This window comes from Myotis daubentonii, chromosome 5 (assembly GCF_963259705.1).
Source record: "Myotis daubentonii chromosome 5, mMyoDau2.1, whole genome shotgun sequence".
Lineage (NCBI taxonomy): Eukaryota > Metazoa > Chordata > Mammalia > Chiroptera > Vespertilionidae > Myotis > Myotis daubentonii.
Genome location: NC_081844.1, coordinates 32,156,250 through 32,178,123, shown reverse-complemented (window position 1 = coordinate 32,178,123; position 21,874 = coordinate 32,156,250). Strand labels below are relative to the sequence as shown.

General features: G+C 54.5%; 1 protein-coding gene across 4 annotated transcripts; it reads right to left on the bottom strand.

The window, feature by feature from the left end:
- Nucleotides 1-2,438: 2,438 nt before the first annotated feature.
- Nucleotides 2,439-11,839, bottom strand: TLE5 (TLE family member 5, transcriptional modulator). 4 transcript variants are annotated; one of them, XM_059697242.1, is made up of 7 exons: nucleotides 11,312-11,819; nucleotides 10,102-10,199; nucleotides 7,206-7,269; nucleotides 5,893-5,937; nucleotides 5,188-5,250; nucleotides 3,643-3,717; nucleotides 2,439-3,551 (listed from the first exon to the last, which is right to left on the bottom strand). In XM_059697242.1, exons 1-7 carry the CDS (start codon nucleotides 11,336-11,338, stop codon nucleotides 3,333-3,335), a joined length of 591 nt encoding a protein of 196 aa, XP_059553225.1. In that variant the 5' UTR covers nucleotides 11,339-11,819; the 3' UTR covers nucleotides 2,439-3,332. The 4 variants fall into 4 exon arrangements, with proteins under 4 accessions (XP_059553225.1, XP_059553224.1, XP_059553227.1 ...); XM_059697241.1 differs by having other exon boundaries at nucleotides 2,439-3,554; nucleotides 11,312-11,781; XM_059697244.1 differs by lacking the exon at nucleotides 5,188-5,250 and having other exon boundaries at nucleotides 11,312-11,839.
- Between the last annotated feature and the right edge of the window lie 10,035 nt (nucleotides 11,840-21,874).

Genomic DNA, 21,874 nt, shown 5'->3' with positions numbered 1-21,874 from the left:
GGGGGCTGTCGGGTTTGTGACCCCCCCCCCCCCCCACATACACACACACATAGGGCTCTTCATCAGCCAGCAGCATCAGTGATAATATCACCAACAGCTAGTGAGCCCTTGCAAGCTTTCTGCTAATTCTCCCAACATTTCCCGGAAACTGGGATCAGACAAGTGACTTCATGCCTCAAATCACTACTTAGGGTAGGAGGGGGTACAAACCCAGATCTGCCCTCAATACATTTGCTAACATGTAATGCATTGCTTCTATGTGCACGTTTTTTTTTTTTTTAAAAAAATGCTGACAGTCTCCATCCCTCTTCTGCTTTGTTCTCTATCAACAAGCCTCCTGATGCATTTCGTATTTCCCTTATTTGTTTATCCCACCCAGGAGGGCAAGGATATGTGTCTGTTTTGTTCCCTGCTGTCTCTAGGGCTCATAGTTGGGTCTCTAAATGAATGGATGATTGGCCAGGCTTTGCTCTAAGCACTTTTCAAGGTGGGGGGAGGTTAGGGGGAGGCCTGCAGAAAAGTACCTTCCGGGAGTCTTGGAGGATTAGAATGCTGCGGAGGGGGAAAAAAGAGAACATTGTTCCAGGCAGAGGGAACAGCATGTGCAAAAGAACAGCAAGATGTTTCAGCCTGGCTGCAGTTTGCTGAAGAAGACTGATTGCAAGGCCTGCCAAGTGGGACCAGGTGAAAAACTTAGAATGTATTTTGAGGGCTATGGAGGCCAAAGATCATCTATTCTTTTACGTAATTGTTTTAAATTGTGAAATATAACACACAAAAGAGCAAACAGATTGTAAGTGAACAATTCGATTAATTATCTCAAAGTGAACATAGGTAACCAGCCCCCCCCCCCCTTTAAACAAAACATGACCAGTGTTGTTAGAAATCCCCTTCCCTCCTACCTCCTCTCAGGGGATAACCAGAGGAAGTCACTTGGACCTGCTTTTGTTCTTTATATAGATGGGATCACACCATACTTTATTTTGTACCCAGCTTCTTTTGTTCAGCATTATGTATGAGAGCTGCATGGTGTTGAGTGTAGCAATAGCACATTTTTCATGGCTGTGTAACATTCCACAACACAACTATGTCACAACTTGTGTGTTCTGCTGTTACTGAGCATCTGGCCATTTCCAGTTTGGGGCAATGATGACTCACCTCCAGGATTCTGAACACTCTGGTCTCTTGGCAGACTCAAGCGGCATGTCTGTTGGGGGGTGAGTCTCATAGGGACCCTGCTGGGTGCCAAACAGCCTTCCAAAATAGATGTAATTTACACTCCCCGAGTGTGATTTGTGGTTTTCAACACAAGGATGAGTGTTAAGCAGTGAGTTACCCTATCACACTGGTGTTCTTCAGAGGTGCTCTGGCTACAGTGAGAGGTGGGACCCAGCAGGAGGCTGGTGTGACTCCCCAGTCTCCTCTCCCCTCTCAGTCTCCTCCTTTTCTCTTTAGCAACATGAGACATTTCCCTGAGGCCAGTGGGCCGTCACCACCCATCATCCTGCCTCCCTTTCTGTGCACTTGCCCCCTGCCCATGGGAACCCACTGGATTAGGGAGGCAGATGAGCATTCCTTGCACTTTAAAAAGTCCTCTGGGTGCTCCAGCTCCCTGAGGGTGGGATTTCTGTGTCATACAGTCCTTGCAAAGCTCTTGCAAATTTGGGATGGCTGCCCACCCTCCTCACCCCCATGCCCACCCAAGTCCACATCAGGAAATCTTTCCTATGGCTCTCTGGGGTGTGTGTGTGTGTGTGTGTGTGTGTGTGGTCTGACTTGGGCGGGGTGGGAAGGGGAGGGCCTTCAATCTGTTCCTGGGGGAAGGGGGTTCCAGGTTCAGCTGGGGGTCTGCATTCTCTGATCTGGGAAAAGGGTCCATGTGTGTGCGCAGTGGGGTTAGTCAGGGGTGGGCAAACTTTTTGACTCGAGGGCCACAGTGGGTTCTTAAACTGGACCGGAGGGCCGGAACAAAAGCATGGATGGAGTATTTGTGTGAACTAATATAAATTCAAAGTAAACATCATTACATAAAAGGGTATGGTCTTTTTTTTTTTTTTTTTAGTTTTATTCATTTCAAACAGGCCGGATCCGGCCCGCGGGCCCGTAGTTTGCCCACGGCTGGGTTAGATTCTGCATTCTCAGCATCTTCTGCTCTAAGGGAAAAGAATGTCACTTAGGGGCCTTTGGGCCTGCTGATCAGAAACCAGCTCTGCTAACCCTCCAGCACCTGGGCTGGCTGTGTGACCTGCAGCCTCCAGCTGACCCTCTCTGGTCTATGCATCAAGTTAGGGAGTACACTTCTAAGATGGACTCATCTAGGACTCTCGATATTTGGTCCTGTAACAGAGGAGGGAGCCCAGACATAAAAGAAGCCCTCTTCTCCCTGGGAGGGGGGGAACCACAGGCAGCCCGCAACACAGAGGCAGGGACACAGCAACCAACCTTCTCACATCTTTATTTGAAAGGCACAGCTAAGCCCACCCTCGATACAGCATTTTCACTTCTCTGCAGAGTTCAAACGACTGAACACAACAAAAGCTGACAGTCTAAAAGGCTATATACAGACACAGGTGTGGGTGTTGCTCTTTTTTTTTTTTTTAAACATTTTGTCTTTTTTTTTTTTTTTTTTAATATCCCCTTTCTTAAAAGACAAGCTAGTATACTGAAAAAAGAAAAAAAAAAAAACCAAGACAACTTGAGTACCCTCATCTTTATTCGGGAAAAGGAGAAGGGGAATCTCGGGTTGCCCACCCCCACCCTGCTCATCCTGGCTTAACTTTCATCCTTGGTGGGCGAGGAGAGGAGAGGAGAGAGGACCAGGTGGGCATGAGCATCTGAAACTAGCAGAGGTGAGTGGGTGGGAGGTAGTGGGAGAGACAGGGGTGCCCAGGGCAGGAAGGGGCAGCTAGCATTGTGTTTGCATGCAGTGCCAGGGTGGGAGGCTGGGATGTGCCCTATGGGGGCCCAGCAGGCATACTGTCAGTTACACATGTGCAAAATGGGGAAGTGCAGGGGGTGTTAGACTTCTTGAGGTTTTGCCTCCTGACCTGACCTCCCATTTGCATCTCCAGGCCTCAGCTTGCCTTATCTGTGGTACAAGCAGGTATTGACCCATTCAGGCCGCAGGGGGGTGGAGTAGGGAGGCTGGGAGCCAGAGCAAAGCTGGGGGGTGGGGGGTGGCACACAAGCAGGGCTAAAGGCCCCAGCAGCTACTATAAATACTACCGGAGTTTAGCCAATCCCGAGCTATACTGTCTTGCAGTGAACATTCCTCTCTCTCTGTATCTTGTGTCTCCTCTTTGTCCCCCCACCCTCCCCATCCCGGCCACCAGCTAATCCGACTTCTCCCCATCATCCTCCTGGTGAGTGTCACCGTCGTGCCCATTCTTGTCTTCCTTGGAGAGATGGGCCTGGGAGCCCAGCGCAGACAGCGAGAGGAGGCCAGTGCCCGCGCTGACCGCCGGCAGGGAAGGTGGCTGTAGCCCCACGGGCAGTGGGGTCAGGGGCAGGGCCAGAGCCTGCAGCTGAGACAGCTGGTGGGCTTGGAGCTGCTGCTGCAGGACAGAGGGAGGGGGGATATTAGCCACTTCGGGCCCACTGGCCACCTGTCATCCTCCCGCCCACCCTAGACCCCAGACGTACTCGGATGATGGAGTTCAGCTCTGGAGCCGTGACCTGCTTAGCTCTCTCGATGGCTCCCAAGACTTGCTGTTGGTGCTTGAAAGAGAGAGGACACAGGGGGTTTGTGTCAGCCCGGGAGAAGCCCTCCTCCCACCTGGCCTGTTAGTGCGATCCCAACCCCCGTGGCTTTCCATCCCACCAGCAAGCCCCCTCTCTCTAGCCGCTTCCTTTCACCAAGCCTCAGTCTCTTCATCTGGAAAATGGGGACAAATGGAGATGCACAGAAAACCCAAAGGGGTTGGGGCCAGACACTTAGGGGGAAAAAGGCCTTTGGCTGAGGAGAGAAACCTTGGATCATGATGCCACGTGCAAAGAAAAGTGCAGTGCACGGCCTGGCCAACTGTACAGGGAAGTCTTGTTCCTTCAAGAGCTCAGAGACTGTGCTGGGAGATCTGCTAATCCAAGCTCCTGTCCTCCCCGCACACGCCCTGTCCCTGGCCATGAATTCTGGCAGGGCTGGGGTATGAGTCTAGGTTTAGGGAATATCTCCCACCTATTCCCACCCCTCCTTGAAAGTCAGTCTCTCCTGCTCTCAGATGCTAGAATCTGCCATCTTCCTTTCTGCCTTGGCTGCTGGGAAGCCCTGTCATGAAAAGTAAGCACAAGTCTAGGTCTGAGGGCTCCCAGACCCCTCTTCTCTGGGATTTTCATGGTGTCCTTCTGGAATGGTCCCAAGACACACACATCCCCTAAAGGTCCTTGAGATACGGGTAGGGCTTAAAGAGGGAATGACGAATTATCGACAGTAAACCTGGCAGAGAGCAGCAGCTGGGCCTTCGGTCGGGTGGGGCACAGGTGTGGGGTCTCTGTGGAGCAGGTCTTACACCCAGAGTCTGAGAACCCCAAAAAATAGAAGAGGAAGAGCGGGGCGCCTGGTTCTCCTGGATGTGTGCATGTGTCCATGTGTGCCTCGCATCTGTATACATCTGTGTATGCAGCTGTGTCTGTGTATCCGTGTCCATATCCACATTTGTATCTGTGCATGTGTGCGTGTCTGCACCTGTTGCACAAACATGTATCTGTGTGTGCCTATGGGTATGTGCACCCTGTGTATCTGTGTGTTGCATGTTTGTCTGCCTCTTTGTATGTCTCCGTGTGTGTGCAGTGCCCTCCCGCACACGCCGCTTGTCCCTGGCGTGAAGCAGCCCACAGGGCCTGGCAGGTGAATCTCAGGAGGGTGAAAGGTAGAAGCAAAACAAGGAAAAAAAAAACTCTTGATGCAGCCCTTGGCATAGCTAACATTTTTACAGTGAAATGACTCACTCAGGCTAGGAATTCCAGAGTAGGGTGAGGCCCCTCCTTCCCCAGCCCTCCACCCCTGGGGGTTCTCCAGCCTGGGGATTTTTCTGCACAGGCTGACTAGTAGCTGGGAGGTCCAGAGAGGGGAGGCATGTGCCCTGGGGCGCCCAGATCACTGCTGCCCAGGTGACTGCAGTGGGGAGGACCTGGAGCAAGTTCATGGTCCATCTATGCCTCTTCTCTGAAGCCCCCGGGGACACAGCTTACCTCTTGGGAAAGGTAGGGGAGGACCTGGGCACAGATCCCATTCAGCCTCTTGACAATTTCAGCCTAGAACAAACACACAGACTCTTTAGTCCCTAGTTCTCTCCCAAGCGCAGGTGCAGACCAGCCCCAAAGGCCCGGGGTTCTGACTAAGAGGGATCAGCTTAGCCCAGGGTGGGATCAACACCTGGGACCCCGCCGGCATCTCATCAGTGGCAAAGGCAGGATCCGAGGCTGGTGCTCAGCCCTACAGCTAACAGTGCAGGCCCAGTCCAGAACCCAGGCTGGGCCACTCAGGATGTGGGTGGCCCTGGGAAGATGACGCCCAGTGCCGGGTAGGTAGTGAGCACTCCGTGGGAGGAAGACAGGGCGGAGCAGTGGCATTATTCTTCTGTGACATCCTTGACAGTGGCCTCCTCAGGGCAGAGATGGCTAAAGCAAGGCCGGAGGGCGAGGAGCAATCCTCGGGTCTTACCGAGTGAGTGTGAGCACATGTCACCCGCCTGCCACTGTCACAAAGGGGTGGCAGATCTAGGGAAGGCCTCTGGCCCTCCTCCTCAGGCAGAACAATCTCCCAGGGAGACCTCAGAAAGAAGGGGGGTGCTTGGGAGGGAACAAGATCGGAGCACCAGGGCAGGCTTGGCATCCGGCCAAGGGGCGGGCTCCTACCTGCCTGGGGTGCCATGGAGAGAGCGAGAGAGGGCGTACCTGCTTGTGCATCTCAATGTTCAAGCCATAGGACATCTCGTAGTACTGCAAGAGGGGAGACAAAGAGAAAGAAATGGGGGCTGGTGAAAGATGGGGGGGCTCAAGTGACAAAGAGATAGGGTGACAGAGACAAAGGGGGAGGCAGAGCAGGGGAAAAGCAAAGAGAGGCATGGAGTAGGGAGCGATGGAGACAGGCAGGTGGGAGGGAGACAGGAGGAGGGGGGAGGCACCCACCCCCGGAATGGGCCCAGGTGCCTGGCGGGGCTGCTTACAGAGCTGAGGGCGCTCTAGGGCCTCAGCGGCAGCCTGGCTCCCTGGTTTCTGAAAGAATCATCCAGCCCCACCTCCCCCCAACACACACATTCCAGGGCTCCTAATCTTTTATCTTTATGTGTCTTGTCTGCGGGTGGCCCCAGACTGCAGGGAAGTTTGCCTTCCTGGGTATAAATAATGGAAGATAAACAAAGCCTGCTGGGTTTGGCTCTGGAGCTAGGAGCCCCCTTCTCCAAGCCCCAGATCTAACCCTGCTCCCTCCCCCGTTCTAAACCCTCTCATGGCTTCCCATCACCCCCCCCCCCAAAGCCCAGTGGTTCCTAGGCCTTTGCTTAGTCCTTTGTCCTCCCTCCTCCATCCCCCAAGCTCCTACTCATTCTTCAAGACCCCAGGGACAATGCCCCCAATTCTCCAAGCAGGGCCTTCCCTCTGGCGTCCCCCAGCCCCCTCCTCCTGGAGCTGGGAGCTGTAGTGCCAGTCTCTGCCTCCCCCAGAGCGGGGGAGAAATGGGCTAGAGACTGGGCCAAGGCAAGGGTTTTTTGATGTGGAACTCACCACCTGGTGAGCATGAACCAGCAAGTGATTCTGGCAGTGTGGATGGGCAGGCTCTCAACTGTCAGTGGGAAGAATGCCTTGTCACCCCCTCCCTCCCACCGACCTCAAAGGGTGTCAGCCTCCTGGGGGGCAGGGGAGGAGAGCTCAGGAGTCCTCTTCCCAAAGCTTGGGAGAGGAGGGGTTAAGCGCTGGGATGCTGGATGGTGGGGGCGGGGATCCGGCCGCTCCCCCACGTCAGTTCCTGGCTTCCACAGCCGCTGCCTCCTCTGCCGGCTGCCAAGGACAGCCAGGGGACCTGGCAGGCCCAGGCTGCAACCCGGCGGTTTGGCAGCTCCACCGCCGCCTGGGCCTGCAGCCAGGCCAGCAAGGTGGACCCTGAATCCTCACACTTCCCAGAGGAGGTGGCCAGGTTTCAGCGGCAGCTGCTGGTGGTGCAGGACGGCCTGGGCTCCCCCACCCCCACCCACGGGCCTCAGCCGGCTCACCATCACATAATGACGCTGCATCTCCGACTTCTCGCTGGCCAGCTTGTCACATTCGAGCTTCAGGCTGAAAAAGAACATGGGACAGGGGGTGGGGGCTGGGCTTACCCCCAAACTTTGACAGGAGACACACACAACACGACCTCCTCTGTGAGGATGGGGTGAGGGGAACCTCAAGTCCCCTAACTGTACAATGGGGGTTAAGAAACCAGCCTTGCAGATCTGGCGGTGGAGAAAACGATAGTGATAATAAAAATAACAAGTCTGAGCGAACATCCTGTGGGGTCAGCCAGGGATTCAGACAACCTTTTACCCATCCCCCAAACCCGACAAAGTCAGGACTGTGAGCATCACTCACTTTACAGATGATGCAATGGCCGCCCAGAGAGGTTGAGTAACTGGCTCAAGGTCACAGAGCCAGGAAGCTGGCTTCAGAGCCACACTCTAACCACGGGGAAAACTCCAACAAGGGGAAGGACAAATCGAAACTGTAAAGGGGCCCAGGAGAGGCCCAGGGGCTGACCGATAGGGCTCTGGGTTGGACTCACCAAGTAATCTCCAATGGGGCCCAGCCCCTCTTATGGCCTTGATTTCACCAGGGGGTAAAAGTTCTACTGTTGGGTGATTAAGAGATGGGGACCCCCTGGCCTCTCTCAAGCTCTGCCAAGCAAGGAGGAGCTTCAGGCATTTATTAAAGCTTCCCCCCACCCCCACCATGAAGGCCTCCGGGGGGGGGGGGGGGGAGGCAGGAAAGCCCAGGAGTCCGACAGCACAGACTCAATCCAGACAGATTGGGTTCAAAGTTCAGCCCTGGGACTCGCATGCTGTGTGACTCTGGGCCTGTCTCTGTGCCTGTTAAAAGTACCAACCTCCCTGGTGGGAAGATGAAAACGAAAGGGATTAAATCAGGAATGTTCTTAGAATAATGCCTGGCATATTTTAGCCCCCAATAAATGCCTGTTGATCGCACAGTCACCCCAGGAACCTGTGTGTCACTCTGCCAGACTGACCGTAACTGTACACCCAGTTCAGAGATGAGCCATGGCTAGGGTTGTTGTGACACTCCCCTGTCTTGAGTTTGTTTTCGGATTTTTTTTTTTTAAGTTCATTTGTTGCTACATTAAAAACAAACCCAGCCCTGGCCAATCTGGCTCAGTAGTTGGAGCATGAGCCCGAGGACTGAAGGGTTGCCGGTTTGACTCCGGGTCAAGGGCAACCTCATACCTCGGTTGCAGGTTCAATCCCAGGAAGCAACCAACCATTCATTATGTGTCTCTCTCACATCAATATTCTTCTCTCTCTCCCGGCTTCCCTTCCACTCTCTCTAAAAATCAATGCAAAACATATCCTCACTCCATGGGTGAGGATTCAAACAAACAAACAAACAAACAAACAAAAATAAGTGGGACCCGGTCACTCAGTTGTTAGAGCATTGTCCTCATACACCACGGTTTGGGGTTTCGCCCTCCAGTCAGGGTACAGACAAGAATCAACCAATGAATGCATAAATAAGTGGAACGACAAATCGATGTCTCTCTCTCTCTCTCTCTCTCAAAAACAAAACAAAACACACACACAACAAAAACACAAAGAACCACCAATAAATAATTTAAAACAACAACAGGCAATTTCATCCTAAATTCTGGATCTCTGGCTCCTCTGGAGGGCCTCGCAGACCCTGTGTGCCAACATGGTAGGCGCCCTCATTGTATGGTGGGAAGCCCAGGCCAGGGGATGGAGTCCGCGGAGCGTAGGGCGGGATCTGCTTTACCCAAGGACACAGCACTACAGCGGCACTGTGACCCTGGTCTCTGGACGGGCAGTCCTAGTGCTCACTGTGAGGTGGGCCCGGGCCAGACAGTGGGGAGGGCCCCCTGCAGGGGCTTAGAAAGGCCAGACCTGCCAGGCCAAGCCCCTAAACTCTCCACATCATGGGACCAGAGCGAAGTTCCTGCGCCTGCCCTTCCGCCATCAATGCCTCAGTTTCCTCATCTTTGAAAGGGGCACAATAATAGAACAGCAAGGAAAATAACGTAAAATGATGTATTTTCAGTATGTAACACTTTGGGAGCATGGGAAGGACCCTAAGAGGATGGATGTTTGTTAAAATAAAAAGAAAGACGATATATCACCATTCCCCCTTTCTTCTTGAAAGACCTTTTTGGGTGGGTCCGCTAAGGTCCGGAGGGGGCCCAAGGCCTCGCTGAAAACTGGCTGGGGATCCCCTTCCAATTCCCAGGCAAAGCTCTCTAACAGAGCTGTTGAGGATTTGCATTCTTCAACCCAGAAATGGGTGCACATCTCAGTTGTCACTTCCTCGCTGTGCTTCCCCTAGAGACCCCAACTTCTCTGGGCTTGGTTTCTCTAAGTGTGAGTTACAGATCATAGCAGTTCCTTCCCCTTGGATCCCAATCCCAGTCCATGGCAAACGTTAGAAGATTAAATTCTGGAAGGAGAATGAAAATCTGTTGGATGCCAGGAATCCTTTCCCCAGAACTGGGCAGAGAGATAACGGGCAGAAGAATTTTTTCTTTGGGGGAACTTTTTCCATTATTTTTCTTTTTTGGGGGTAGGAGGTCCAACCCCAACTCCAGTTGTTGCCAGGTTTTTAATCCAGTGGGGATTGCAGTGGGGGGCAGGGGAGCAGGGTTCCGAAGCCATACAGCTGAGCCAGGCAAATGATTTAATTTTGTGCCTCCAGTTTTCTTACCTGTGAAATGGGCTGCTCTGAAGACTAAATGAGTTTAATATTGCTACGTGCCCGAGACCGCGACCGCCGTACAACAGGACACCCTACACCTACATTTTTTCAAGTTCTGTGTATGGCAAGGCCCACCACCTTGCCATCTGCGCTGGGGGCGCCCCCTCTCCCTGGGCAGGACCTACGCCCCCAGCTCACCTGTGGTACTGAGCCTGCAGCAGCTGAAACTCATCTTTGATGCGGTCGCAGGAGTCCGAGGTCGTGAATTTGAGTTGCTGGGGTAGGTGCGACGAGCCCTGTGGGGAGGGGACGGCCCGGGTCAGGCGGGCGCGGCGGCCGCCCACTTCCCTTTGGGGCGCCCCGAGGCAGCAGCCGGCGCAGCTGCAGAGCGCCCGCCCCCCCCCCCGCCCCCCACACACACTCTGCCCCACTTCCCCCGCCGGTGTTTACAGCCCCTGGCGCGGGCCCCGCCCTCGCTTCCTGCCCCCGCCTCTCCCAGGGAAGCCAACGGGTGGGTGCACCCGGAGCCGCTCCATCCCTCCCACCCCCCGCTGTGGAGGTGTGTTTCAAAGCACGCCCTTGGTGGGGGACGGGGTGCGCCCTCTACCGCCGCTTCGAAGCGCTGGGAGGGGGTCGCAACATCCAAGAACCCCAACTGCCTCCGGGAGGGGGGGGAACAAGTCCTAGGGAGTCCCTTCCCCAAGTGTGTGTGGGGGGAATGCGGCCTCCCCGCTAAGTCCCACTGGGGGAGGGGTGTCTCAGCGCCCGAAATTTAACTGGGCCCCCACCCCAGATTCCCAGCACCCTCCCTCCAGGCCGCACTCTTCCGCGAGGGGTGCTCCTCGGTTCTCCTCCGGCTCCTAGGCCCCGAAAGCAGGCCAGGCGTTCGAGGTGCCTGGTGGGGCTCCCGGGGCGCCCGAGGCCAAGGCCACCCAGGCCCGACTTGGCTCGGTGGGGGGGCGGGCCGCAGGGCTCAGGGACTAGGGTGCTGTCCGGGCGGGGAGCTGGAGTGAACCCCGCCTGGGAGCTGGGGGGACGCCGGGCCCGGAAGCTGGGAGGGGGGCAAGGAGCTACAGTGGGGGGAAAGTCTGGAGAGCTGAGGGAGTGGGGGCAGAGTAGCGCTGGGCCCGGAGCTGGAGGGGACCGGGCCCTGGAGTTGGGGGGAGGCGCCGAGCAGGGAGCTGGGGTGGGGGGAGGGCGCATGGCTCAGATCTGGAGGGGGATGGCCCGGCGGGGAACTGGGGGGCGCAGCGCCCGGACCTGGAGTAGAGGAGCCAGGCGAGGATCTAGGGGGCCCCAGGGCCGGGAGCGAGGTGGGGGGGGGGTGGCCCGGCCGGGAGCTGGGGGGTGCGCAGGGCCCGAACCTGGGGGGGGAGGGGGAGGGCGCCGGGCCGCGGGCCCCGCTTACCGAATGCCTGCTTTGTGGAAACATCATGTCAGTCGCTGCGGGGGGCGCGGGCTGCGCCCCGGCTGTGCGCCCCGGCTCCGGCGCCTCGGGGCGCCGGGCGGCCGCGCCTTTGTCCCGGCGCTGATCCGCAGCTCCCGGGGCCGCCGCCGCCGCCTCCCGCTCCCGGCCTCGACCGCTTCCTGCGCCCCCTCCCCGTGCGCCCGGCCCCGGCGCGCCCCGGGCCCCGCTTCCTGCGCGCCCGGCGCCCCTCCCGCCGCCCGCCTCCTCGCACGCCGGGCCGCCGCTCCTATTGTCTAATGGCGGCGACGTCGGCAGTGGCCGCGGCCTCGGCTGCGCGGAGGCTCCGACTCCACCTGCTGCTGCCGCCCGGGCCCCGTGCGCGCCGCCGAGGGGGGGGGGCGCGCGCCCGGGGAGGCCTGCGGATCCCCACCCAGCCCGCCTCTTGCGGGCCGCCGGCTCAGTGACCTTGGGCCCGGCTCGGCCTCGGCCCTGGCAGCTGCCTGGGCCTCGGTTTCCCTGTCAAAAAAGGGGCCCCGGCAGCCCCTATCTAAACTGCCAGCGCTGTCATGGGGAGACCTGGACGCGTGCCAGGGACATGCTCTGTAACCTTGGCTCCCTGGCTGTTCTCTCGGAAACTCGTTTTTCTCTTCTGTAGAAAGGCAGGGGTCATACAAGCAACACACATTTATTGAGCACCTACTGTGTGCCAGGCCCTGCTCCAGGAAGTGGGGGTGGGGGTGGGGGTGGGGCATACAAAGTCCCAACTCTGGTGGAGATGACTTGAGACAGACAAGAGACAAATAATAGAGCCCAAACCCTGGCAGGTCAGATGTTGGTAACAGCTATGCAGAAAATAAATCAGTGGAGAGGGCTAGGAAGGTGCAATTTTAAACAGGGGGCCTCCTTGCCTGCAAAAGGACCCGAAGGTGACAGAGAGAGCCGATAGGAGTATAGGGAATGGTGGCTTATTCAAGGAGGCAGTAACAGCAAGTGCAAAGGCCTGGAAGCAGCCCTGGTGTTGGCTCCCAGGAGCCGAGGAGGAGGTGAAGGCAGGGAGGCAGGGTCAGCCACTCCAGCATTGGAACAAGGGCCATTCTTCCAGAAAGACCTGTGCTTGGATTCATGATCTGCTGTTGCGGTCTGGAAATTCCTAATTATTTTTGAACAAGAGGTCTCGAAGTTCCATTTTGCACTGGGCCCTGCGAATTCTGTAGCTGATGATGTATAGATGGTGCAGGGCCTTGCGGGCTGCAGGAAGGACTGGAGAAGGTGGGAGGTGTGTACTGGGAGTAGGGCCAGCTTCGAGGACAGGCGACTCATGCACTCCAACAGGACCCTGTCCTCTCCAGGGAAGGACCCTGCCCTCGGTTTACCGCTCGATTATCACCATCTCAAAATTCCTCACCGTTTTTGAACAAGCGGCCATACATCTTCATTCTGCCCTGGGCCCCCAAAATAACGTAGCCCGTCCCAATCGGGGATTCTCACATGCTTGCGGGGTCTGTGTGCTCCAGAACCCGGCTGGAATAGTGAAGAACTTTCTAAAAGCAGCTCCTTTTCTTTTACAGCACAGGACTGGGGAGGCTGTAAAACCTTTACTCTGAAGAAGGTGGGAGCCCTGGAGGGCTGTGGATGGAGGAGGGATGGCACCTGACTCAGGTTTGATAGAATGTCTCTTCCTGCCATGCGGAGACCAGGCCTCATTGAAATAATGCGTGTTACCACCCTGGCAAGTGTTAAATGCACAGTCTCTTAATTCTCATCTAATCATCAACCATGCAGCTTGCCCTCTACAGAAGAATAACTTTTTTGAGCCTTAGTTTTCCCATCTATAAAATGGAAGTTAGACCCTAGAATGAGGGCCAATTGAATAAGCAAAATTTAAAGCTCCCCCAAAACCCTTCAAGATAAATAATACTTTAATGTAATATTTTTTAAAAACAAAAGTTAATGTAAGAAATTTTCATGGCGCCCAGCTGGCATGGCTCAGTGGTTGAGAGTCAACCTGTGAACCAGGAGGTGGTTCAATTCGATTCCTGGTCAGGGCACACGCCCAGGTTGTGGACTCGAGCCCCTGTGTGGGGTGTGCAGGAGGCAGCCAATCAATGATTTCTCTCATCATTGATGTTTCTATCTCTCTCTCCCACTCCCGTACTCTCTGGAATCAATATATATATATATATATATATATATATATATATATATATATATATATATATATATATATATATATATATATATATATATTAAAATTCATGGTGATGGCCGAACCGGTTTGGCTCAGTGGATAGAGCGTCGGCCTGCAGACTCAAGGGTCCCAGGTTCGATTCCGGTCAAGGGCATGTACCTTGGTTGCGGGCATATCCCCACTGGGGGGCGTGCAGGAGGCAGCTGATCGATGTTTCTCTCTCATCGATGTTTCTAACTCTATCCCTCTCCCTTCTTCTCTGTAAAAAATCAGTAAAATATATTTTAAAAAAAAATTCATGGTGATGGAAGGAAACTAAACTTTGGGAGGTGAGCACACAATGGAATATACAAATGTAGGATTATAATGCTATACACCTGAAATTTATATAATATTATTAACCAATGTAATCCCAATAAATTTAATAGAAATAAATAAATAAAAATACATGATGAGCAGCCTGGCTGGTGTGTTCAGTGGTTAGAGCGTTAGCCCACACACTGAAGGGTCAGGGGTTCAATCCCTGGCCCTGGTCAGGGCATGTCTGGGAAGCAACCAATGGATGTGTCTCTCTCACACCCCTCTCTCCCTTCCCCTTCTCTCTCTCTCCCCTCCTCCTTCTTCCCTTTAACAACAAAAAAATGCATGATGAGCAAAATGCCAACCTATTATATAATGGTGGGATCCGATGGGGCCAGAAACGAGTTATAAAAATTCAGGGCCTCCCCAGTCCTGTGCTGTAAAAGAAAAGGAGCTGCTTTTAGAAAGTTCTTCACTATTCCAGCCGGGTTCTGGAGCACACAGACCCCGCAAGCATGTGAGAATCCCCGATTGGGACGGGCTACGTTTTTTTGGGGCCCAGGGCAAAATGAAGATGTATGGCCGCTTGTTCAAAAACGGTGAGGAATTTTGAGATGGTGATAATCGAGCGGTAAACCGAGGGCAGGGTCCTTCCCTGGAGAGGACAGGGTCCTGTTGGAGTGCATGAGTCGCCTGTCCTCAAAGCTGGCCCTACTCCCAGTACACACCTCCCACACACCTCGGGGCAGACACCCGCTCTGCTGGGAGGCCCCCTAATCTGACCCCCACCTGCGCAGGCACCTCCCGGTATTACGGCACTCGCTCCGTGACCAGACACTTCCATGTTAACAGACTCCAGAGTCACTCCCGGCACAGTGGGGTCAGGGCGGGGCCCCAGGGGGGACTCCGGGCTTTGCCATGGAAGGAGAGTAATTATGAAAAAGTAATTTTCAGATAAAAGGGCCTGTCAGCACATCGCGAAGCCCAGAAGTGTGGCCCAAACTATGCATCACAATAAACTCACCCACCTGTATGTGTCTTTACTACATGCCAGGCTCTGCCGTAAGCACTTTAATCCGAGGTCCTGCCATTATCGCATTTGAATGAAGGGGAAGTGAAGGCTCTGAGAGGTTAAGTGACCTGGCCGAAATCACACAGCCGGTAGGTGGCAGAGCCAGGCTGTGCACCTAGGGACTTAGACCCTTGACTCCAACTTACTGCCCTTCCAGAGAGGGCATGAGGCGGGCAGATCTCAGTAGCGCTGTGCCTGGGACTGAATTCTATCCTCCCCAATCTGTGTTGTAGCCCTGACCCCCCCTATGTGGTTGTCTCTGGCGATGAGGCTTTTAGGAGATAAGCTTTAGTGAGGTCGTAAGGGTGAGGCCCTTGGCCGATAGCACCTGTGTCTGTAAAAAAAGAGGAAGAGATTGCCAAAACCGGTTTGGCTCAGTGGCTAGAGCGTTGACTTGCGGACTGAAGGGTCCCGGGTTCGATTCCGGTCGGGGGCATGTACCTGGGTTGCGGGCACATCCCCAGTAGGGGTGTGCGGGAGGCAGCTGATCAATGTTTCTCTCTCGTCGATGTTTCTAACTCTCTATCTCTCTCCCTTCCTCTCTGTAAAGAATCAATAAAATATATTAAAAAAAAAAAAAAAAAGAGGAAGAGAGATCTCTCCATCACACTCAGCGTAGGAAGGCGGCGGGAGGACAGCAGTAAGGCGGCCATCTGCAAGCCAGAGCGTCCTCACCAGAAACAGAATCCGCTGGCACCTTGATCTTGGACCTCCCGGCCTCCAGGACTGTGGGAAATGCGTGTTTATTGTTTACAAGCTGCAGGGTCTGTGGTGTTTGGTTACGGCAGCCGGAGCTGACTCAGCTGCATTCTGCTTCGACCGGGCAGCCTAATCCTGACAAAGATCATTTTCCTATCCACCAAGATTCATTGAGCACCTACTGTGTGACAGGCGCTGTGCAGGGAATTGAAAAAGACCAAATCCCTGCCTTGCAGAGCGGCCACTCTGGTGGGGATCATACGCACAGACATGATTTTACTATTAAGGAGACTAGAGAAGGGTGAGTGAATGGATGTCAGGAAGTTTTCGGGAGGGCACAGCAGCCTGTGTGAGGAAGGGATATCGGACCTGAGACCTGGAGGGAGCGGGGTGATGTCTAGAGGGAGATCCTTCAAGGCAAAGGGCACGGCCACGCGAAGGCCCTGACGCAGGAAAGGCCTGGTGGTCGGAGGAACAGAGAAGAGGCCTGCGTGGCTGGGGCTGGAGCGGAGTGAGCAAGGGGGAGAGAGGGAGGAAGTGAGGGTAGGGAGGGGATCGGGGCAAGTTCAGGGCCATGTGGGCCAAGGACAGGACCCGGGCTTTTACCACAAGGGAGCTTGGAGCCCCCAAGGGGGAGAGAGGGAGGAAGTGAGGGTAGGGAGGGGATCGGGGCAAGTTCAGGGCCATGTGGGCCAAGGACAGGACCCGGGCTTTTACCACAAGGGAGCTTGGAGCCCCGGAGAGCTGTGGGCAGAGGAGGAACGGGATCTGAGTCAAGATTTGCAAGCCTATCAGCTCTGCAAGGGGAGAGGTTTTGTCCTCCTGGTCACTGCTGTCAGTCTCCACTTAGAGTCATGCTTGGCACACAGTAAGTGCACTGAATTTTTACTGAGGGAATGAGTGACTAATAGCTCCCTTAGGGCTTGGGGGTGGGGGGGTACCAAGAGCAGTGAAATCACATGGTTCCAGGTCACCTAGCCAGGTTATGGCAGGCCAGGGACTGAACCCAGAGCTGGACAGCTGAGGCCCCAGCTCCGCCAGACCGATCAGGGAGTCCCCGTGCCCGAATGGTGGCCACCTGTTTCCCCTGCCTGTGATTAATGGCCAAGCAGCCCCATCCATCACTTGCCAGCCAGCGCCTGGCTCTGCCCGGGAGGCCGTGGGGCCCAGCACTCATTTGTAAGCGGGCGGCCAGGCTAGTCTCAGATGGCTGGTGACACGAGACAGATCCCTGCTCCGATGTGGCCCTGGCTGTGGCCCTGAGAACCCCAGGGGGAGGAAAGGCCAGCGTATGGGCCCAAGGGGCTGGGGATGGGTGGGGTCTGAGGGATGTGGAATGGCAGCCACCCAGACAGATCTTCGAGAGCCCCGATTCTCCCCCAATTTATTACATAATCAAACTGTCCCCTTCTTGGTTCCAGTGTTCCACTCTGCCTTTCCCTCCCCTGCTGTGTTCTATTCTTCCTACCCACCCCCCCAAAAAAAATCACAACAAAAACATGCTCCTTGGTGCAGTGGGCCCAGCCTGGCCTGCCCCTCTCCTGAGCCTCAGTTTGGGCATCCCCCGGGCCCGCTGGCCTCTCTCCTTGCCTTCCCCCATTCCCACTCCCAGCAAAACCTTCTAGGCCTGGGCTCAGGGACATGACTGACCAGTGCCGCCCTCCTGCCCGGAGTGTGTGCCTTGAAGCCTCAGGAAGGAAGGACAGGCTCCCGGTCCACTTGGTGCAGGCACAGCTGGGGAGGCAGGCGTTGATCTGCTGCCACTCCAATGTGGCTCCCAGCCAGGGGGGATCCTGCCCCCGGCAGGCATTTTGCAACATCTGGGGGCATCTGTTGTCACACAAAGGCAGTGCTCCTGGCATCCAGCGGGTGGGGGTCAGGGATGCTGCCTGGCACCCCACAGTGCCCAGGACGGTCCCCAACAGAGTGACCCAGCCCATTGAGAACAAGGGGGGACCGTGATGCCTTAATAAGAGCCGAGTGACAAATTGGGAGAAGAGAGTGAGGAGTTCCCTTCCAGGAGAGTTTGTAACAAGGAGCCTGACCTTGCCTAGAGGGCCGGAGGGTCGGAGGTCCCTACTGGAGGGCGACCCCTAAGATAAATGATGTGGGGGTTACCTAGGCGACAGCTCATTCAGTTGGGAAACTGCAGGTTCAAAGGCCCTGAGGGGGGGCAAAGCTGCTGGGACTGGGGATGACGAGGAGGCTGGAGGGGGGGGCCAGAGGGAGAGGATGGGGAGTGAGAGGGGGCAGACCACCAGGGCCTGGATTCTGCTTCCACCCAGAAGGCTTGTGCGTATCAGAAGAGAGAGAGCAGGGGGCAGGGTGGCCTTATGGCTTTCATGGGTCCCTTCCTCTGCAAAAATTATTAAGACAGCCCTAACCGGTTTGGCTCTGTGGATAGAGCGTCAGCCTGCGGACTGAAGGGTCCCAGGTTCGATTCCGGTCAAGGGCATGTACCTTAGTTGCCGGCACATCCCCAGTAGGGGGTGTGCAGGAGGCAGCTGATCGATGTTTCTCTCTCATCGATGTTTCTTACTCTCTATCTCTCTCCCTTCCTCTCCGTAAAAAAATCAATAAAATATGTTTAAAAAATTATTAAGACATTTCGCCATGGTGTTGGTACACAGACAGATATCAGCTGGGCTGGATGTATGACAATCTACTCGTGATTATTATATTCATTGTTTTCTTCCAATTTTTTAAAATCCTCACTCAAGGATACGCTTTTATTGATTTTTATAGAGAGGAAGGGAGAGGGAGAAAGAGAGACGGAGAGACACTGATGTCAGAGAAAACCTTGATGGGTTGCCTTCTGTACGCACCCTGACTGAGCCTGCAACCTTTTGGTGGATGGGATGATGCTCCAACCAACTGCGCCACCTGGCCAGGACTTCCAATTTTAAAGGAAATTAAAACATGTTACAGGCTCTAAAAGTACCATGGGGCGTGGGCATTGTGCCCAGTGGATACCATAGCCCTGGTAGGAAAAGCCTCAGAGAGCAGAGAGGAAGTGGGGCAGGTGGAGACGGGGTGCAGGCTGGACGAGGGTGGGGATGGGCAGGGAGGGAAAGGACCCCATACAAGATACAAGGAGATCCAGCAGGGAGGTGTTCAGCATGGACAGCGGGATGGAGGGCAGAGCCATCGTGAGAGGGAGCTGGCCCGGGAGACGGTGTCTGGGGTGGCTTGCTAGTTCCGTTTTGGATAAGCTGAGTTCAAGGACCCTGTGAGACGCCCACAAAAATGTCAAGGAGGGGAAACATAGAATCATTGGACTTCATCGAAATGAAGAACATGTGTGCTTCAAAGGACACCATTATGAGAATGAAATGACAGCTCAGAATGGGAGAAATGGTTGCAAATCCTGTATCTGAGCAGAATCCATTATCTTCCATTCTGAATATAAAGAAATAGAAAGGACTGGAGGAGGCCAGTGGTTCCATTCTCGGTCAGGGCACATGCCCAGATTGCAGGTTTGATCCTCAGTGTGGGGTGTGCAGGAGGAAGCCAATCAATGATTCTCTCTCATCATTGATGTTTCTATCTCTCTCCTTCTCCCTTCCTCTCTCTAAAATCAGTTGGGGGTGACCAGGCCAGCAGGGGAGCAGTTAGGCATCGATCAGGCTGGCAGGGGAGTGGTTAGGGGGTGATCAGGCTGGCAGGCAGAAGCAGTTAGGGGCAATCAGGCAGGCAGGCAGGCAGGCAGGTGAGCGGTTAGGAGCCAGCAGTCCTGGATTGTGAGAGGGATGTCCAACTGCTGGTTTAGGGATCAGGCCTAAACCGGCAGTCGGACATCCCCCAAGGGGTCCCAGATTGGAGAGGGTGCAGGCTGGGCTGAGGGACACCACCCCCAGTGCACGAATTTCATGCACCCGGCCTCTAGTGTGTATATATATATAGACTGGGCAAAGGGCTTGAACAGACAGTTCTCTAAAAAAGACATGCTTTTGGCCAAGATGCTCAACATCACTAATTATTAGGGAGATGCATGTCAAAGTCACAATGAGATGCCACTTGGCATGCATGAGGGTGGTTATAATGAAAAATAACTTTTTTGTTGTTGTTAATCCTCACCTGCAGATATTTTTCCCATTGATTTTTAGAGAGAGTGGAAGGGAGGGGGAGAGACAGAGAGAAACATTGATGTGAGAGAGACACATTGACTGGTTGCCTCCCACAGCCCCTGCCCCCGTCAGGGCCAGGGATCGAGCCTCCAATAGAGGTACCTGCTCTTGACTGGAATTGACCCCAAGACACTTCGGTCTGCGGGCCAGTGCTCTAACCACTGAGTCAAAGCAGCCAGGACAGATTTTGTGGAGAAACTGGAGCCCTTGTGCACTGCTGGTGGGAATGAAAAATAGGGCAGCTGCTCGGGGAAATGGAATGGCGGTTCTCCAAAAAGTTGAACATAGAGTTACCACATGACCCAGCAATTCCACTCCTAGGTGTAGCCCACAAAGAATTGAAAGCAGGAATCCAAACAGATATTTGTATGCCAGTGTTGGTAGCAGCATTATTCACAACAGCCAAAAGAGGAAACAAGAGTCCATGGACGGGTGCATGGATAAACGCAATTTACCGCCTTCACCGCTTCTCAGTGCACAGCTCAGTGACATGAAGTACATTCATACTGTTGTACAATCATCCCCACTATGCGTCTCCAGAACTCTTGCACCTTCCCAGACGCCGTCCCCATTAAGCACTAACCCCCAACCTCTTCCTCTAGCGTCTGGCTCCCACCATCTACTTCCTGTCTCTGTGGATTTGACTCCTCCAGGGACCTCCTAGGCGTGGAATTCACACAGTATTTGTCCTTTTGTTACTTCATTCATTCAACACTCCAGAAAGAAGCCCTGTCCCCATGAACAGCCGTAACAGTCACTCCCCATCCCTCTCCCCAAACCCCTGGCAACCAAGAATCCACTTTCTGTCTAGATTTGCCGGTTCTGGACATTTCACACAAATGGAACCACACACTATATCGCTTTTTTAGTCTGGCTTCTCTCACTGAGAAGGTTCATCCACATTGTAGTGAGTGTCAGTGCTTCACTCCGTTTAATGGCTGCATTATCTATCTATCTATCTATCTATCTATCTATCTATCTATCTATCATCTATCTATCTATCTATCTATCTATCTATCTATCTATCTCTCCTCCACATCACATTTTATTTATCCATTCCTAAGCTGATGGATATTTGGGTTGTTTCCACCTTATTTGTGTACAAGTGTCCATGTGCACATAGGTTTCTATTTCTCTTGGGTGGACACCTAGGAGTGGAATTGCTAGGTCAGACGGGACTTTGTTTCAGCGTCTGAGGAGCTGCCGGTTGCTTTCTACGGCGGCTGCATCATGCTACATTCCCACCAGCAATGCCGAGGTGTCCACTGTTCCCAAGTCCTCCCGGCACCAGTTATCAGCCTCCTTCAACGTTCAACCCCAGGCACACCCCTCACTGGTCTCTCTGGAGCCCGCCCTGCAGTGGGGAGAGCAGCTCCCCGGTTCCCACAGTCCTCGTGCGTTTTGTCTGCAACTCGTAAAACCCAGGAAAGAAAAACGGACACACAGCAGTAATGACGATGCTGGTGGCAGTGGTCTCGGACGTGCTGGGAGCTGTTCTAAATGTTCTTCACGTGCTCATTCATTCACTGGTGACCCATTTTACCAATGGGCTCAGCAGAGGCTCAGAGAGAAGATGGCCTGGCTGGCGGCTCCCCAGCCTGGAAGGGGCTGGGCACCCAAGTCTCTGAGCCTTGTCACCCCCACGCAGGGCCCTGCTTGACAATGAATGTGTTTTATTTTTGCGTTTCTTCTCTTGGGAGCTTTCAGCTGTGCCCTGGGGAACCTGGCCTTGGCAGGGCCAGGAGCTGCTGCTGGAGTGTCGAAAGACCTTTGAAAGGTGTTCTCGGCATTTCCCGGATGCTGCGCAGTAATTAAGTATGGTGATTAGCAGAGCACCTTCAGTGGGCGTGTCTCTGGGGACACCTGGGGACGTTTGGGAACTGTACGGAGCAGGGAGGTGTGGCTCCCTGAGACACCCAAGGGCCAAGGGCCTGCAGCAGCTCTGCAACTGGTGGGCTGTGTGGCTCTATACGCGTGTCTGTGAGTCTTTGGGCCTCTGCTGGGTGGGATTTAGGTCCTTATAAGAAGAGAAGCAGCCTGGCCGGGCGTGGCTCAGTGGTTGAGCACCGACCTATGAACCAGGAGGTCACAGTTAGATTCCCGGGCAGGGCATATGCTCAGATTGCTCAGGGTGGGGCTTGCAGGAGGCAGCTGATCAATGATCTTCTCTCGTCATT

Excerpts from the sequence above, each read along its gene's own strand:
- TLE5 (XM_059697241.1), bottom strand. The coding sequence starts at position 11,338 with ATGATGTTTCCACAAAGCAGGCATTCG. Across the intron at positions 7,270-10,101 it reads CTGCAGGCTCAGTACCACAG|CCTGAAGCTCGAATGTGACA; the intron begins GTGAGCTGGGGG and ends GTTCTTTTTCAG. Across the intron at positions 3,718-5,187 it reads TCCCCTACCTTTCCCAAGAG|CACCAACAGCAAGTCTTGGG; the intron begins GTAAGCTGTGTC and ends CTCTCTTTCAAG.